The following is a 19,843-nucleotide window of genomic DNA, read 5'->3' as shown; positions in this document are numbered from 1 at the left end:
CCTCGCTTTCTGGCAGACTTACTACATTTATTTGTATAATGTAACCATATTCAAAAACATCACAGCAATAGTCCTAGGCTGTGATCATGTGACATCTCTCAAACTATGTTGTCTTGGGTGTGATCAGTACATGGATGGGAGATACCTACCCAAGAAAAATCCAGCATGTTACAAAAACTGCTGCTCCTCACTAAGTATGTGGAACTCTTCTGAGTTGGTATTGAGCCATTGTCTAGGGGGCACTATGCTATTGTGTCTTTTTCAGATGAGGTATAAAAGAGACACTACATCATTAAGATCTCATCGCTCTTTTTACAAGACTGCTTTCAGTAGTTTCAGTAAAACAATGGTATTCCTCACTCTCCCTTCTAAAAACTGTTCGTAGTGTTCCTGGCACAGAACAGCTGCTGCATTTCATTGGTGGGTGAGTTATCTTTACACATATAGTCTGCAAAGCTCTTTATTGTTGACTTATACAAAAATGATTTATAAAATCTAAGCATGCTTTCAATTATTTTAGCACTTAATAAAAGAAATGAAAGAAGTGAATTCTCCAACCTATGAGAAACTCAGCTCACTCACTTCACTTAATTAGGAAAAGCCCAAATATTTTTATGATGCATTCAGAAGGTCTAATAAACTTGTTGGACTAACTGGGGAACTGAATTCAAAGCAGAGACCTGTCCCTTATTCTCCTGTTGAGAACGCCCTGCTGCCACCTGCAGATAGCATGACTGCAAATCTACGGACTGTTTGCAAAATGTTCCAGGTTTTAGTTGTAGGGCAGGTGCTTATGGGGAGAAGCAGTCTCTACTGTAGGCAGGAATCCAAACCACCTAGCCCTTTGTAGATTAAAGTGAACACCTTGATTTGTATCTAAACCAGCTGGGGAGCCTCCAGAACCCTCATGTTTAATATGCCTCAGATGTGAATATCCATCAGATCAGGGGTAGGCAACCTATGGCACGTGTGCCAAAGGTGGCACGCGAGCTGATTTTCAGTGGCACTCACACTGCAGGGGTCTTGGCCACCGGTCCGGGGGGCTCTGCATTTTAATTTAATTTTAAATGAAGCTTCTTAAACATTTTAAAAACCTTATTTACTTTACATACAATAATTTAGTTATATATTATAGACTTATAGAAAGAGAAGTTCTAAAAACATTAAAATGTATTACCAGCGCACAAAACCTTAAATTAGAGTGAATAAATGAAGACTCGGCACACCACTTCTGAAAGGTTGCCAACCCCTGCATCAGATAAACATGCTCCTGTATTCTGCATCAGATGAAGATGACCTATGTAGAGTAGAGTATGTTGCCAGTAATCCAACTGCAGGTAACAGTTATGGTTAACTGATGATCTCTTTATCTGAGAAGAGTTTCTAAGTGAGAGGCAATATTACATTCTAAAAAGCAGAGAAAGCATTGTGGACCTATTACTTACAGATCAATTAGCTAAGAATGAGAATAGCAACAGTTTGGAACTAGCGACTGCAAGTTACTTGAATTAAGTATGGTACTACTGCATTTGTGAAACAAAGGTACTAGATTTCAGGAAAGCCAGATTTTAAGAAATTTAATAGAGATGTGAGAGAAGGATATTTTAAAATTCTCCATTGTAAAAGAAGGCTGGGAATCTTTAGATACTATAATTAAACCAAAACTGGCTAAAACCCTCTGGAAAAATAACTGAAGGAACAAGTAGAGGAAGATTGGTTTTGAAAAGACTTCTCAAAGATCTGTTTTAACCAGTCCTATTCTTTTTCCCATTATACCAAAATAAAACTCTTGTAAATGGGAATGGTGGGGAAGGCAAGCAATAACTTAGTAAAGGCGTGCAAGGAAAGGAAGAGAAGTAAAAAAGATGAACACTAGAAAATAAGGATGGCTTTACAAATGTTGGAAAGCAGGTCACTTATTAGATGAGGAGTGATATTAATAGCTGAAAAATGGCTTAGATGCATTTTTCTTTTACTACTTAATTTAACAAAGTTTTAAGGGAAATCCTGTTTAAAAACAAAAAGCAGATTGGGAATACTGGAAATTACAGAGTAAAGACAAATAAGCCATAAGGATGCATTCTGGGCTGTTAAGGGATTTGATTAATGAGCTTACTGCACTGCTGATAATTTATTTCTAAAAAAATCATTGAACTGGAAGGAAAGAAAAGCCAATGTTGCTCTAATCTTTTAAAAGGTGATACTATTAAAGTGACACGAACAGCTTCAAATCTAGAGAAGTTTTTAGAAGAGTTAAAAGTTGCAGCAACACTTTTGCCTCGAGTTCCTGTACCAATTTTTGTGGTTTGACAATCACACTTTAATATTTTGAAAACATTTCTGTGTTAGCGTGGGAGATAATTGCAGTAGAAACTGTTCAAAAAAACAATTTAATGTACTATATAAAAAGTGCTGGGAAATGCACAAAGTAATAAAAAAAAGTTACGTTATCAATTATAATAATCTTAGGTGCTACTTGTAATAATAGAAGTTTAAAAATACACCTCCATCCTGATATAATGTGACCCGATATAACATGAATTCGGATATAACGTGGTAAAGCAGTGCTCCGGGGGGAGGGGCGGGGCTGCGCACTCCGGCAGATCAAAGCAAGTTTGATATTACGCAGTTTCACCTATAATGCGGTAAGATTTTTTGGCGTCTGAGGACAGCGTTATATAAGGGTAGAGGTGTATCTCATAGAAGTGACTTTTCAAGTTGATGGTGTCCCTTGAAAGGATGAAGTACTTAAACCCGTAATTGGATCCTGTTACAGTGTTTTCTGATATGAAAGAAAAAATACTTGATTTTTCAGTTTAGCAATTGTCGGATGATGGAGTAAATAGAGAAATCTGTTAAAATAGTATAGGAAAAAGATGGTGATGACAAGTCTACTTCATTGCATGCTCAGTCTCAAACCCTAGTTAGGAATAATAACATTGTGCACTTATTAAACCACAACGTTAAGGCAGAATAACGTCATTAAACACTTGTATTGTGTGACTGTTGATAGAAGTGTGTCTGAGATTGTTTGTTTGTTTGTTTGTTTGTTTGTTTTTTTGGGGTAGAGTGCAAGTTTGAAGTTGATAGATATATAGATATAGATATATATATATGGCTTTTTGGTATCTGTTGGAAAGTTGGAGCGCGTTCTGCTGTAAAAGTGGCATGAGACTTTTCCTGTCCTATCCCTTTAATTCCGTGCTTTCACAATTTTGAGTTTGGAAGTATCTTGATGCAATCTTAAGCGTCACTAAATGAAGTGTGGGTTTTAATAATCTTGAGTGTTTTTGATATTCATAGGTTAGTCTGTTTGTAAACAAGTGCTATTTGTTCTATAGGCATTTATTAGATTTTTTTTTTTTAAATGTTTCCTTCTGGTCACATAACTTGTACTTTTGATATATGTGGTGTTCCCTTTACCTGATGAGAAGAATTAGTGGCTATAGATGAACTCATCATTACCTTTTAAAATTGTTCACTTAGAAATATAATGGAATTAGAAGGAATAAGAATTGAGAAACATGGTTAATATTAAAAAAAAAAAAAAAAACTAGGCAGATAAGCTTGATTTAATTTTATAATTTTTATCAAAAAGCAATATGAGAAGAGAACTTGATGTAACTTCTGGATTTTAGTAAAGAATGATATTCAAATTAATTTTTCAAATGAAAGTAAGGATTGGGATTACAACAAGCAAATGGACTAAAAATTGCCTGAAAATCTGTAAATAAAGAGTGAAGATTTAATGAGAACATTGTGTTGTTTGGGGGAAGGAGGTAATCTGATACCACTGGGATCTCTCATAAATCCCATTTTATCTGTTTTCATTAATCATATGGAGTAGTGGGAAAACAGTGTTCCCATAAAATTAAAGGGACGCCAACTTGAAAAATCACATTTGTCTGAATGGTGTACCTGTATACTAAAATATTTGATTGCTATCTTTTGATTTATGTTCTTCGTATATTCTCATGGACATCAAGATCAGTTACGCCATTGACCAATGTCAATCAGTTTTTCACTTTCTAGAAAGATTTCTATAAAAATAAAGAGGTGAACAGAAAAACCCTTTAAAACGTAAGGAATTAAAAAAAAAAATCAGCACGTATTACTTAGAGTGCTGTATCAAACTGGATTTTAAAGTCAATTTTTAAAAATTCAGGTTTATAGTCTCCCTTTAAATTATAACGCATTACCATTACTAGTGGGAACAGAGGCATAACACAGATGATCTACAGATATTTGAACATGAATAGAAAATAACTGATATTCAGAATGGAAAGTTACAAGTTACTATACTGGGTGACAAAACAAGCTCAAACACAGAATCCAGTCGGAGGGAAATATCTGGATAGCAGTAGTGCTTAAAACAAACAAACAAAAAAACCCATGGTGATTAACAAATGAGACTTGCATTTCAGTCCATTTTGGCATCCAACTAAAAGAACAAACATGAAAAGTTGACATGAATACGTGGAAATTATATTATCTGTTTATAGCAATATTGTCACTGCAGATGGAGTTTCTCATTCAGTTTTGAGCACCGCTTACCAGAAAGCTTATTTTTGTTGTTGTTGTTGACATCACCGAGGATTGTGATAGGTGCCTTGCAGTACCAGCAGAGACCCGATTCATACCCCCAAGGAGCTAACAAACTTATCTCAGACATAGTACAATAAGAGTAATAAGTTTGTAAAGGGGAGCAAGAGAAGGAAGTGCAGGGTAACATCAGTAAGATACTGCAGTTTCTTAGTGAGCATTAGTGGGCAGCGTGATGGATTAAAAATGTTTTAGTTGACTGGCTTGAAGGCTTTGTAGGAGCAGCAGGTTTTTAGGAGAGACTTGAATGAAGAAAAGGTAGTTTCCTTCCTGAGCTGGTACACCAGGCCATTCCAAGAGTAGGAGGTAGCATAAAAGAAAGTACGTGGACCAAGTGAGAGAGTTTTTGAGAAGTAAGTGGACAAAAGATGTATTGAGGTTCCCATCTCTGGTGGAGTGGCGGCAATGATGGAATAAAACAAGGTTGGATAAGCCTATAGCACCTAGTACAATGGAATCTGGGTTCATGACTAGGACTCCTAGGCACTATGGTAATACAAAAATAATGAGAGGCTCGGAGTTATGTAGGACTGTAAATGAATGGACAGGAAGGGACAAAACATTAAAATAGAACAACCCTGCATTGTCAGGGGGATGGCCTGGATGACCTAATAAGTATTTTTCATTGCTTAATTCACATGAATTGAAGCACACCATGTGTAGGTAGGGGCTGTGGGGAATAGTAATTCTGCCATTGCGTCTGAAAATCCAAGCCCAGTCAAGGATTCAAGAAGACCTGTGAACATCATTAATAGTTTGTGGATATAGCCACCCACTCAAGGGAGCAGATGAAAGGTGCCACATAAATAATGTATTTATTAATATCAAACTTTTCCTGATCCATAGTAACTTGGAAAGTGTTGCATCGGTGATTAATTGTTTTTGCCAGAAGTCAAACCTAGTTCTCTGTGATCACTTGTTGTAAAGATCAGCCTTTGTAACAAAACTCTTTAATGCTAAATGTGGAGACATCTGTTTGGAGAATTGGAAGAGAAGTTCCAGTCTGTTTCATTGCATTCCCGTTCTTGCATCTGGATATTGGGTTTGGGGATGAAAAATCAGGCCTTGCATCTTCTAATGGGTAAAACGGATGTTGTGATTGTGAATGGGGCAATGAGAGGAAGAGAGTAGAGATACATGTGTACAGTGAGTAGTGGAGACCTGGAAGGTAAATGCTGATGGTTGTGTTGATATGGTCTTGTTTTCAGGCAGAGGCAGGAGAGATGAGTAGAAATACTGAGCTGAAGAAGCTGCAGATCTTCGGAGCTGGACCCAAGATGGTGGGACTGGCATTGGGAGCAAAGGATAAAGAAGGTAAATAAGACTCTGGCTTATCCTGTAGGTAGGGGTGGGAAGGACACAGTAGCCTGTCTCTAGACTCTAAAACAGTCTTTTGAACCAAACCTCGCTGCTCTCTCTGGAGACAAGTGGGAAGAGGTAAAAATGAGCCATTATGATGTGAAAAAGTTAAACATTTTGGGATTTAATTCATGGGGTGTTGACAGAACTCATGGTGGCTAACCACATTGGCTGGACTCTCTTAATTTGATAGTCATATTTCTTTATTATTTAGGAAACATACTGTACCAGTTGAGAATTACTGGACTTGAAAAAAGGGTTGATAAATGTTGACACCAATCATGCTAGATAAGCACCCAAATTATGAGGGTAATCCACTTTGCTTCATGATGTTCCTGGATCTCCTGTGACGATCAGCAAGGGAGGGTTTACTCTTTCCCCAGTTATATACAGCTTGATACAACTGGCAGTTTACTTCTGGGGAAATTCTGCGCCAAAAATTAAAAATTATGCGCACATTATTTTAAAATTCTGCATATTTTATTTGTCAAAATAACACAATATAATCACTCCAGTTTCAATTATTTATTTCAAATTTATGTCAAAATACCTGTCAACAAGTATGTGGTCAATACAGACAACAGCAAAAAAGATTCTCCCATGAGTAAAGAGTTATAGAAACCCCTACAGCAGCCCAGTTCCAGTTGGGAGGTGCTGGAGGGGGGCTGTGTGGGGCCTCCAGAGCCTAGACACCTGCACTCCCATTGGCTCAGAGCCCAGCTGGGGGGCAGCCCTGGCCCAGATACCCACACCCTCTTCCTCCCAGAGCTCAGCCACAGGGCACCGCCGCCCCCCCCCCCCCCCCGGCCCAGACACCAGCATCCCACAAAGCCCAGCCACAGGGCACCCTCTGGCCCCGAAACCTATATACCCCTCCCGACGGAGCCCAACCACGGGCCATCCCCTGGCCCAGACACCTGTTCCCTCCCCCCCCCCAGCTCCCCCGAGAGCTCAGCCTTGAGGCAGCCCCCAACTCACACACCAGCAATCCCTTTATTCCCCCCAACTTCTTTACTGTCCCACCAGGGGACATGGTGTGGTGCAGCCCTGCCCTTCCTCACCCTTTGCCGGAGCTGGCTGGGTCTCCCAGGCCTCTCCCTGTCTCAGGAGAATGAGGATTCAAGAGCGTGCAGCCTCAAGCGCTTCCAGGCTGGGCACTCCACTGACTGCGAGCTGGGCTTTGCAGAGTCCAGTGACCCCCTAGTGGCAGCCAGAAATTCTCTGGGGGAAACGGAATTCTGTGAAATTCTGCATTTTGCAGTGGCGCAGAATTCCCCCAGGAGTAAACTGGTCAGGTACACCAAAGAGTTCTGGCTTTCTCTACAGCATTTAGTAGTTGCTGCCAAAGGCAGGGTAGCAGGCTGGTCTCTACGTGGTCCTTGTATGTGGGATCTTTCTTTATGCTATATTAATGAAATGTATGTAACTTTATTTTACTTCAAGACGAGGTCTCTCGAAGACGCAAAGGCACCAAGTCAGAAGCATTTGGCATGCAGATGAGGCAGCGCAAAGGGACAATTTCTGTCAACTTTGTAAGTGTGATTTCTTTGCTCTGGAGCACATGAGCATAGGAAATGAAGCTGTCAGCTTGGGTTACTTTTTGATGTATTTGTGCCATTGGGAAAATAGGGCACTGTAACAGATACTACATTATAAGGTCAGAATTTGAATTAATCACAGTAAAAATGTTCCATTCTAGGTTGCAATTCCCCCTTAGTTTATCAGAAAATGCTGATAAAGCCTGAAGAGACTGGCCTGAGACTCAAGAGATCTAGGTTCAATTCTCTGCTCTGCCACACATGTTCTGTATGCTCTTGGGCAAATTGGTTAGTCGTTCTGTGCTTCAGTTCTCCATCAGTAAAATGGAAATAGCAGTACTTTCCTTCCTTAGTGGTATTATAAGGAAAAATAGATTATGAGTGCTCATATACTACAGTAATGGAGGCCATATAAATATCTAAGGCCTTGGCTACACTTACCAGCTAGTTCGACGGCTGGAAATCGAAGTTCTGGGTTCGACTTATCGCGTCTAGTCTGGACGCGATAAGTCGAACCCGGAAGTGCTTGCCGTCGACTGCGGTACTCCAGCTCGGCGAGAGGAGTACCGCGGAGTCGACGGGGGAGCCTGCCTGCCGAGTGTGGACCAAGGTAAGTTCGAACTAAGGTACTTCGACTTCAGCTACGTTATTCACGTAGCTGAAGTTGCGTACCTTAGTTCGAATCAGGGGGGTAGTGTAGACCAAGCCTTAGATAGTCTAAACTTTTTGATACAAGGGACTGGCTTGCTGCCACCCTAAGCTGTGTCAGGGAAATCTCTGGAACCAGTGCCAGTCCATGGACTGTTTGTTGAGAAATACTGGTTTAAACTACAGAAAACCAGACTAATTTTGTCTCAAACTCTGTCTTGAGTTGAAACATCTAATTTTTATTAGTCTACCAGGGAGAAAAATAAAGGAAATAAATAAAATCTATGTAGCTGTTTGATAATTGAGCATGGAAAAACAGGGTATAGTTTCTTTTATTTTATTGGATAACTCAAATGGCTTTATTTAAACTGTCATACTTGGTACATGTACAGAGTCCTCAATAAGGATTCGTACTTCTAACATGTTTGAAGAAATTAAGTTCTGTGCACTTCAAAAACAGCATACTGAGCATGCAGAATGCATTATTTTCCCTTAGCTTCAGAAAGTCTTCCCAAAACTTGTGCTGGTTATTAGAAATGTTAGTTATTCCCAGTTCCAGGAGGGGCCGTGGGACTTGAACAAAAACTCAAATGAAATCTTTTAGATGAAGAAATGGCGTCTGAGTTAAATTATGGGGGTCATAAACTGCAATTTAAAGCAGCAGCAGCAGCTAGGTACTTGGAAGCAGATGGTGTTACCAGTGTGAATAGGCCCAAGCTTGTCTCATTTTCAAAACTAAAAGCATTGGATCCCTTTAGTACTTCGATGAGTTACTTGCTGAGAGTACATGGTATTTCTAGGCTTGATGTTTCCTCGTGACAGGAATGGCTGCTATTAGTGATTCATTTTTTAAATAAGATTTTATTGGAAAAATTTTCTACCTAGTCAGTTTTCACTCATCAGGACACCCAAGTTTGATTCCTGTTTGTGTTATCTCTCACTTGTGGCAAGGGTTCAAATAAGGTAGCAATAAAACCAGAAGCTTGCAGCTATATTGCCTTGGCTGTGGCCTTGTAGAACCTCTATAAATGAATGCTCATTGAGCATGGATAGTACTTGAATGAGAGACCTTCAAGGAAATGAGTCTTTGAAACATACACATCTTGTACATCAGTCTACAGTTGTCATCTGAAGAACATACTACTGTAGTTCTGGTTGTCCTTCTTCCCCACCCATTTATTATTTTACCTTTGTGTAAAATGGTAATTCTGTGCAAAAAATGCACAAATGCAAAAACGTTGAGGATTTAATTGCAAAAAAGTCACAAGATTTGAGATTCCCACAGCAACCATAAATCTGCTTTTGTATGTTTGCTTTACAGTATGGCTTTGATATTTAATCACATATTAACTGTGCTGTAATATAAAATGTTGCATGTGTTTATGGAAAAAGGGCAGTACCTTAGGATCATAGTGATTGCTTGGTGACAGTTGCTATAGTAAATGTGGTAAACAATTGTAATCCCCTATTTTTGAAAGTAACCTGTCTGGGTGATGCCTTCCATCTAGAGCCTCTGCCATATCCATTTTCTTGAGTTTGTTTGAGATGAGGGTGTATTTTTCCTCCCCCGCCCCTTCTCTGTGTTTATAAAATAAATAAAACCCCCAAACAAAATCCCACCACACTTTTAGACGTTGTTAGAACACAAATAGCTTAAGTTTCAAACTTGGCCTGGATGTGATCTTCCACGAGGACGACTAGTGTTTTCACTAAATCTGGAAAATGGTGGACTTTTGCAGAATTTTAATGACTTGAAAATTTCCTGTCAAGCATGTGTAATTGAAAATGGTGAGATTTTAAGGAGCATTGCATGTTTGCACACCTAGGGTATGCATACTCTCCTAAACAGGGTGAAATAACAGTAGGGCTTTGCATTATGTGATGCATTCCTATTGTGTTTCAGTCACTTAAAAGACTTAATATTGTAGTGACCGTCTGACTTAGTTAAAACTAGTGTCATCCTGTCTTGCTTTTTGGGCTGTATAATAAAAAGATACAATCTGGGTTCTTTCTCATCTGATGGGAATAATGGGGGAATTTGGATCAAGTAATGTATTAAATTTGAGTGCTTCCAATAAATGATTAAACATAAAATCATTCTTCAGATACAGTAAGTGAGTAACGGACTAACGTATTTAGATTGCATCACAGCTCGGTAGTTTTCTAAAACAAACATTTTAGGGGCTTGAGTATATTTTAGGGAGAAAAATAGCTGATCTTAACTGATACTGGAGCTATACTTCTGTGGGCTCTAGCACAGGGGTGGGCAAACTTTTTGGCCCGAGGGCCCCATCTGGGTATGAAAATTGTATGGCGGGCCATGAATGCTCATGAAATTGGGGATTGGGGTACGGGAGGGGCTGAGGGCTCTGGCTGGGGGCGGGGGGTGTTTGGGATGGGGCTGGGGATGAGGGGTTGGGGTGCAGGAGGTTGCTGTGGGCTGAGACCAAGGGGTTTGGAGGGTGGCAGGGGGATCAGGGCAGGGTTAAGGAGTTCAGGCATGGGAGGGCATCGGGGTGCAGGCTCCAGACGGCACTTACCTCAAGCAGCTTCTGGAAGCAGCAGCATATGTCCCTCCTCTAGCTCCTGCGCGGAGGCGCAGCCAGGCGGCTCGGCGTGCTGTCCCATCTGCAGGCGCCGCCCCTGCAGCTCTCATTGGCCCTGGTTCCTGGACAATGGGGGCTGCGGAGCCCCTTGGCTGACCCTAGGCATAGGAGCCGGAGGGTGGACATGCTGCTGCTTCCGGGATCCGCGCAGAGCCATAGCACGCGCAGAGCGGGGCAAGCCCCTGGCTGGAGTGCCAGAGCAGGACAAGCCCTGGCACTCCTGCTTGGGCAGGAGCAGGACTTGCTCCCTGGCAGGAGCTTGAGAACTGGATTAAAACGTTTGAAGGCCCGGATGTGGCCTCTGGGCTGTAGCTTGCCAACCCCTTGCTCTAGCAGGAGGAATTTGTGACCTTGATTGTGCAGTAATCTCCTTGGTTTTTGAGACAGTTCTTCAAGTCAGTGCTTTTCTGGTTGGGCAGACAGTAAATGAGGAAGTGATGTGCTGGCGCATGAATTCTTACACTTTGCTACTTGGAATCTTACCTTCGTGTAATCAAAGAAGAGTAAAGATCAAGGGGAAGGACTGTTAACACTGGTGCATGTAGCTTTTGCCTTTGGATTCTCAGCTTGTAATTTGCAGTGTTTCTCTGTTCCTGGCCTGGTCTGTTTTTTGTCCCTGCATTTGAGAACAGCTTCAGATTTAATTACATTTGTATCACGGATGCTGATGCAGTGCCTATTTTTGATCTAGCCATGGGGGCTCTTGCAGAGTGCACTGTGCAGAGATCTAATTTGAATTAACCTTCGTCATTGGGGTTCAGAGAGTGGAGAAAGCATTCATACTGAGGATATAGCAAGGATGGAGCCTCATCTTCTCAAATTAAATTTAATGTAAATTAGTTCTTCTAGTTAAAGTAAATGTAAATGAGTTCTTCAAGTTATCTATCTGGAAGATACTTGATCATGTTCTTCCTCCCCCTATAGCTCAGCTGGATGGCTATTCCCTAGCTCCCTACCATCTTGTGTTCTTTCAGATTCTCAGATGTGTGGCTGCCTTGGGAAGCCGGAGCTCAGTGGAGGTTTATCAGTGCTTCTCTTGTGGGGTAAGGGGGTGGGAGGGAGAGGATTATCTAATGTCAAAGTATCTGATTTCAGCACTGTGTTATATAGTTAGTAAGACTCTAGCAAGGGAGGTTATGGAAGGCAGCACCTGGGTAATGGAGACTGATCATAACATTACACTGACTTTATTTTTTTCTCTCCGCAGGTTGATCTGTATGTTTGCTTGTTTTGTGGCCGGGGAAACAATGAGGACAAACTGCTACTGTGTGATGGATGTGATGATAGCTACCACACTTTTTGCTTGATTCCCCCTTTGCCTGATGTGCCCAAGGGTGACTGGAGATGCCCGAAATGTGTTGCTGAGGTACAAGAACTACTCAACTCTCTACGTCTATTCATGTTATTAGGAAGAGCCATTTACAATGGTAGCTCAGCCCTTTGAGCTCTGTCCTCTTCCTCTTGTCGTTGGAGCAGAATGTGTAGTTTTATATTTAGTTTGGGATATTGTCAAGATGTGACCTGTGACTGAGTCTCCAGAAGCCCTTTGTTGAGCAAACAAAGCTGTTGGGCAGCATAAGAAGGAAAAGCGTCTGCCAGAGGAAGCCTAAAACTCTCTGGGCAGCTGAACTCTGCATATTAAGAGCTGGGATTGAATTTGAGTTATTAGAGGGAGTTAATAAGAAAAGTAACTAGCCATCAGCTGTCTGGCATGTTTGCATGTTCAGATATACCTCTGTATACATAAATACTGTCAGAGGGCTCTATTGGTGTTGAAGGGGGCATTGCGGAAATAGGCAAGGTGGAATAGCCTGTGATGTGACTGAGGCTGGTATTTGCCCCCTCTCTGTGGATAAGACAGTGAAAGAAATTCCTCTGAATCTGTGCATGTCAGATGACTGACGTTACTAACCAGTTAGCATAAAACTATTATACCAAAGCAGTTATCTGAATAAACCCTCTTACCCTTCCCTCCCTCTCTCCACATAAGCTTATCTTCTCCACAGCTAAACCAGCTACTGACTTACTAAGACACAGTGGGTGAGGTAATATCTTTTATTGGACCAGCTTCTGTTGGTTACCTCTCCCACCTTGTCTCTCTAATATCTTGGGACTGACATAGCTACAATTACTCTGCATTACTAAGACTAAGGCAGTTGTAAGTTTTGCTGTAGTGCAGTTCTGCTACAGCTGCTTGTCTTAGTGCCAGATTCTCACATAATCCCCTTTTAGTTTAAGGCTGTCTCAGTATCTTTGCTGTCCCTTGTCGTTCTGCCCACTTCAGCAAGTGCTGAGATGGTGCCTTTGGTAGTGCAGGTGAAGCTGCCTGGCAGTCGGCTTGAACACGTTGGTTTGGCTGCCCAACTGGTAGTTGTGTGGTAGGAGCTGCCCCATCTGGAGAAAGCAGTTGAAACCAGTATTTTGCGTTTGCATTAGCCAAGGAAACTGACTTAGACTTCCTCCAGTAAGAGCCTAGCTGCTTGTCATCAACTGCAGGAGTAATATTTGTATTGCCTCTCCTAGGAATGTAACAAACCACGTGAGGCCTTTGGATTTGAGCAGGCTGTCAGGGAGTACACCCTCCAGAGCTTTGGAGAGATGGCAGATAACTTCAAATCTGATTATTTCAACATGCCAGTCCACGTAAGTATCCCTATTTGTCAGGATTTGTTACTGGGGAAGGCACTGAAGTTTTAGCTGACACACACATTTTTTGATGGGCATCTCATGAGTGACAATATCAGTTTGAAATATGTAAACAAATGGTTTAGCTCTCTGGCATCTGGTCACGTCTCCTTCAGTTTCCCATCTTTCTGCTGGTGGTCTGCTGTTTCCTTCTGATGGATGGGTGACTTAGGCCTATACCCCAGCAAAGTATTTTGGTCAGACTATCAAATTCCTTCCTTTTTCAGGGTTCAGCAAACCAGACAGTCCAAATAATGTATTTATTCTTCCTTGTTGGCACAGGGTTCTTCCTCCAGCCCTTCACCTTGTATAATCCTTTTGACTCAGGCATGGTTCAAGTCTTTTGACCCCTGTTACAAAAGTGGCTGAGTGTCCTCCTCACCCCCTCCATGGACGGTCACCAGACTGCTGTATTGGAACCAATATTTGAATTGCACATGCTTCCATATCCATTGGGTTTGAGCAGCATCCAGACACACATTCTAGTTCTTGCTTCTTTGGCATGCTCCTGGGGTGCAGACTCCCTGTCTGGCACCCTCCCCCTTAGGATGTGGGATCCTGCAGTCCAGTTGCCTTGGGCTCAAAGTCAAGTGTTGAGCCCCCCTCTCCCCCAGTCCTCCCACTTAAGTCTCCCCACCAGCTAATGCACATTTTTCCCTAGCGATCAGCTCTCATGGACATTCTGGTATTCAGTTCAGCTTTTTGGGGATGCATGGCAGATAAAGTAAGGTACACCAGTTTTGTAAAGGAACTTTTTAACCAGACACAGACCCCTTTACTCTTAGACGGTACAGGGAATATACATCTCTATGTGTAAACAACAAAGGGCTGAATGCATTTCTCTCCTTTGGTCCTCTACTTCTGAGACCCCTTTAGGGTTTAGTCTGCCTCCTTCAGGGGAACCAGGTCTCTCTGACCCTCCACTCTTTCTGCTCAGTCTTCTGGGTCTGGTGAAGGACTTCCCTCCTCTTGTCAGAGTGTGTGTGTCCCTTTTAAAAGCAAGGTCTGACGCTTCTTCCTGCTTCTTTTGTCATACTGGGATTTTCCCTTCTCCCAGCTTTCAGGTAGGATTGCTTAGAGAGGGTCAATAAAATCAGTGCCACAGACTGTTGCCCCCATGGTACCATCTGGGAACAGCTCTTCAGTTGTTGATGGTCCTGTTTCAGATTCTCAGACCTGGTCTATCGTCTATCATAAAATGGAACAGATTAGTCCTAAATAGAGTTCATAAAATCAAATGGAATTCACATATTTTTTGAGTTCAATCAGTGGTCTTCACTAGGATTAACCAGCTGATGCAGGGCATAAGGAGGACTTTGTCCCTCGCTGGAAGCCCCCAAGCAAAACCAATCCCACCGGGTCTTGAGCTCCCACTAGTGATGTGCTGCCTCAAGCCTTTCCTCCTTATTTCACCCCATCCTGAGACCATTCTATAAACTCTGTTCTTGTTTACAGCACACTTTCTGGACTTGGTGTTCTCTTGATGGAGAGCCCTTCAGTTTTCACTTCCTGGTCTCTGCAGTCACCTTCTGCTCCTTGCAGATATTTGGACTCTGGATAGCCTTCCTCCAAGTCCTACCCTCCCTCTTCTTAACTGAGCCATAGGCTTCTTGTATAGTTCAGTCATTTGACTCCCCACCCTCCTGATCACATGAGCCTCTGGGACTACATTGCTCATCAATCCCTCCTGGGGACTATCTCCCAGCATATTCTTCTTTAAAGGGCTGAGCTCTAGAAGATTTGTATTAGTGGCACTTGTTCTTAAAGGGCCCAGTATACTCAGTTACCCTAGCCGGTTTAAAAAGTTTCAGATACCTCTGCCCTCAGCTCCTTACCAAGTTTTATTTTTAAAAACTACTTTTTCTTGTTTATAAAAATGTCTCCGATGTTGTGTGTGAGAACCATACAAACTGGAGAAACAGACTACGGTCTGATTATACAGAAAGATCTGTCAAATGTGTAATGCATAATACATAAGCCTTCAAATGAGAGAGAAGTTTCCCCAGTTGTCTTTTTTGCTGTAATAATCTAGGGATGGAGTTGTGATTCAGTCACAGGATTGAAATGGAAGCTCTAGTTTCTGTTACTGGTTCTGCTGTAGATTTCCCGTAGCATGACACTTTTTGAACAAGACACACAATCTCTCTGCTTTGTTTCTTCCATCTGTATAAAGGAGATAGTACTTCCTTAGCTGATAGGTTATGTGCAGCTAAATTAATGTTTGTGAAATACTGTGGTGATAAGCACCGTAGAAAAGCCAATATAAGAAATAACTTCAGTGTTACTTTCAGCAATGATAGATTTAAAAAAGTTTCAGACAAATGTGATTAAGTTTATGGTGTTCCATTAACACTCCAGAATTAGTGAATAGTTTCCTTTTTGGAAAGGAGCACCCTTGCTGAAGTAGAAACAAAGAATCTTTCTGCCTCTTGTAATTTTTATAAATCTGTGGGTAGCTGAGAATTTAGGGATTGGTGGAAGAGGACATTGGTCTGCTTGACCCAAATGGGCAGCTGTTATCCAATTTGTTGTGATAGATGCACAGTTTGGTTCTTTGTTCAGTGAGTATCAGTCTGTTCTGAAGATCCGATTGAATTATTGGATATGTCATGGTTGCTGTCTTCCTTTCTGATGGGTATGTGCATAATCTGGCCTGGTGATAAAATTACATAAGAACAGCCATACTGGGTCAGACCGAAGGTCCATCTAGCCCAGGATCCTGTCTTCCAACAGTGGCCAGTGCCAGGTGCCCCAGAGGGACTGAACAGAACAGGTAACCATCAAGTGATCCATCCCTTGTCACCCACTCCCAGCTTCTGGCAAAACAGAGGCTAAGGACACCATCCCTGTCCATCCTGGCTAATAGCCATTGTTGGACCTATCCTCCATGAACTTATCTAGTTCTTTTTTTAAACCCTGTTATAGTCTTGGCCTTCACAACATCCTTTGGCAAGGAGTTCCACAGGTTTACTGTGTGTTGTGTAAAAAATTACCCCATAGCATGATGTAGTAGTCCTTAATGGACACATTTGGAGTACAGGGCATTTGCTCACTTTTTTTATTCTTACAGAATTATGGGGCTATTAGTTTTTATTAGTTTTTCTAACTAGAACTATATCTGGGCACTTTGCCTCTAATCATCCTAGCTTTCTTTTCCACCTACTCCTTCCCACACAACAGGCTTCTAAAGCCTGGTTTACACTACAGAGGTCAATGTAAGGCTCCTTACCTTGTCCTAACTCTGTAAGCATCTACATTACAATGTTGCTCCTGCTGATATAAGTTGCACACTACACCGACCTAACAACTCCACCTCAGCAAGAGGAATAGTGCTTAGGTCGATGTAGTTAGGGTGACGCAGTGTCCGTGTAGACACTGCATTACTTACATTGCCTGTTGATTATCAGCCTCCAGGGCTGACAGCTGGAGCTCTCCTGGCCTGGGGGTGACAACTGTCAGCCCCTCCACACTATCCCACTTAAGTCAGTGCAGGCACACACCACCTGCAGGAGGAGGCTAGTGTGGACATGAAAAAATCCAGTAATTACTGTGGTGGCTGTATGTCGACCTAAATTAGGTTGATTTAATTTTATGTAGAAAGATGTAAAGAATGGCAAAAAAAAAAAAGAATCATATGATTTCCATGGAATTTGATTCTTGTGTGTGGTGTGGGGGGAGACTGGATTTAATGTCTGATCTGTGAGGTGTTGGGGAAGGTACATTATCAGTTTTGTGTGTGTGTGTGTGTGTGTGTGTTTTTTACCCTGGGATAATGCTGTATGCCCTGGAATGCCTTTGTCTTTACAGATGGTTCCCACTGAGCTGGTGGAGAAGGAGTTCTGGCGACTGGTGAGCAGCATTGAGGAGGATGTCATTGTGGAATACGGGGCTGATATCTCATCCAAGGACTTTGGAAGTGGTTTCCCTGTGAAGGATGGCCGTCGAAAGATGATGCCAGAAGAGGAGGTGTGAATGGGGAAATGTTAACTGACCCAAACTTTGCAGAACAGGAAGTTGCACTTCATTTAGGACTGAAATTGATGTGGATTTTTGCAGTTTTGTGAAGAAAAATGGTGATCGCTTTTACATGTGTCAACATTTCTTTAAGGCAAATGTGATATGGAGGCTAAAGCAGGGGGATTAGAGTCAAGACACCTAGGTTTCATTCCTGGCACAGTCACTGATTTACTATTGCTGTTCCAAGGGTTAATCTTTGTAAAGTGCTTAGATCTTCAGGTGAAGGTTGTGATAGAAATGCAAGGTATTAAGACAGTACTCAGCATGCATTTCTGAACCGTTCTCAGCATAAGGAGACTGATAAGATTTTTTCCTGAACTCTTCAACCTTCTGTTAACTATCAGAACATCAGCTTTCTCATCCAGATGTCCTATATTTAGAATCTATTGCAGATAAGTTAAACGGATTGGTTTTCAGTTGTTCTCCTTACCTGTATCTTCTCATACTCACAACATACAGTATATGCCATGCTATCATAAGAAGAAGAAAGGGAAAAGAACCACTAAATCTTTTCCATCTTTCCCAGACATGCCTAAAATAACTATTACTAGGACTCAAGTTATCTTAGTACCCTTTCATGGCTTCTGCTCTGTTTAAATTAATTTAGCCAATATGAGTTGCTGAGGCCTGCAATACATCTGCCATCCTGGAATGTGGTCTGGTGTGAAGGAACTATTATGAGCATTTGAGGCATGTTGTATATGAACACAGTTCTTAACTTTGTCTTTCTGGTGGAGGCATGTTGAGGTGTCTGTAGTTAGAGGTGAATTTTGGATCATCTGAGTAGTGACTTGCTATTATTCTTTTGCCTCTATACTTTTTTACCATTGCAAGTGTTGTTTACTCTATTCCATAATACAAAAACTAGGGCCACCTGATAAAATTAATAGGCAACAGGCTTAATTCAAACCACAGGAAATTTTCCACACAATGTACAGTTAACCTGTGGAACTCATTGCCATGAGGTGTTGTGATGGCCAAAAGTATAACTGGGTTCAAAAAGGAACTAGATAAGTTCATGGAGGATAGGACCATCAAAGACTGTTAGCCAAGATGTTCAGGGATGCAACCCCAAGCTCGGGGTTACTAAACTGCTGGCTGTCAGAAGCTGGAAGGGAATGATGGTTGGATCACTCCAACTGCCCTATTCTGTACACTCCCTCTGTAGCTCTGGCATTGGCCAATGTCGGAGACAGGATACTGGGCTAGATGGACCATTGGTCTGACCGGGTGTGGCAGTTTTTATGATCTTAGCAAGGACAGTGAGGGAGTTCTCTTGTTTTAAGTATGTACCCTTAAAGCAGTTTTTGTAAAGAAGGTTAAGATCAGTCATTCTGCAGTAAAATGGGCCTTTGAGTAACTGATTTCCCAGAACATGGTTCATAAAGATGTAGTAAGGCTTGGGTTTCATGATTTCTTTGAAGTGCGTTCCAGGCTTGAATTTTGCCTTCAGGATATCATGTTGATGTCATTTGCCACCCATTTTGTAGGGACCAGTGCTTTACTTGGAGCAAAAGAACAGGGAAAAGTAAAAGTTTCTTAAGCATGTTTAGGTTTCTATCTAAACCAATATCTAGGACTGCATTTAAGTAATTCTCTCACTACAGGATTGGCTGCTAGATTAAGGTCTAAGGAGTAGTTGGAAGACTTGATTAAGTGCTTGATATAAAGAAATACTTCCCACTTCTGAAGCTTCAGCATGGCAGAATACCAATCAAAGGCTAATATGTAAATTAATAGGCTGCTCCATTTATCCTGAGGGCTACCTTCTCCTTAGGCTTGTTAGAGTATTTGAATGGTCTTCTGACTTCACAGCTTTCTCCCTTTCTTTGGCAGGAGTATGCACTTTCTGGTTGGAACCTGAATAACATGCCAGTGTTGGAACAGTCAGTCCTCGCTCATATCAATGCAGATATCTCTGGCATGAAGGTGCCCTGGCTGTACGTAGGGATGTGCTTCTCCTCTTTCTGCTGGCACATTGAGGACCACTGGAGCTATTCCATCAATTACCTGCACTGGTATGGTTTCTCTTCCTGTCGCCCTCTTCCCTTGCACTGCCCTGATTGCTCTTAACTGATGCAGTTCTTCATTTAATACCTGTACCTGGTGATGTCCATTCTTCTTATTGTTTGGCTGAGACCAAAGGCCCATAAGAGAGATAAGCAGTTCATTTCCTTAGAATGAGACTGACACTAATAGGAGAGATGGATGCAGATATCACTGTATAAGGCACCTCAGTGTTAACCCTTTTGGTTAAATGTAGATGTTTAAACACCATCACCAGTAACAATGGAAAATTCTGTGCTACAGACATCCTTTCTTAGCAAGTCTTGGTGCACTCATCTAATCAAGCAATCCTATTGGCTGAATGATAAGCTACTTTATAAT

General features: G+C 41.7%; 1 protein-coding gene across 2 annotated transcripts in view; it reads left to right on the top strand.

Moving 5' to 3' along the window:
• The window catches only part of KDM5A (lysine demethylase 5A), an 85,856-nt gene that overhangs the window by 10,264 nt on the left and 55,749 nt on the right, over positions 1–19,843 (top strand). For both annotated transcript variants that reach the window (XM_054034991.1, XM_054034982.1), the window contains 6 exons: positions 5,811–5,916; positions 7,405–7,493; positions 11,961–12,119; positions 13,277–13,396; positions 17,246–17,404; positions 19,292–19,473. In XM_054034991.1, the coding sequence (XP_053890966.1) occupies positions 5,811–5,916; positions 7,405–7,493; positions 11,961–12,119; positions 13,277–13,396; positions 17,246–17,404; positions 19,292–19,473 (815 nt within the window). The remainder of the gene's footprint in view (positions 1–5,810; positions 5,917–7,404; positions 7,494–11,960; positions 12,120–13,276; positions 13,397–17,245; positions 17,405–19,291; positions 19,474–19,843) is intronic.

The sequence above is a fragment of the Malaclemys terrapin genome, chromosome 1, assembly GCF_027887155.1.
Source record: "Malaclemys terrapin pileata isolate rMalTer1 chromosome 1, rMalTer1.hap1, whole genome shotgun sequence".
NCBI classification, from domain to species: Eukaryota; Metazoa; Chordata; order Testudines; family Emydidae; genus Malaclemys; species Malaclemys terrapin.
Note: the sequence above shows the minus strand (reverse complement) of the source record. Positions and strands in the feature narration are given on the sequence as shown.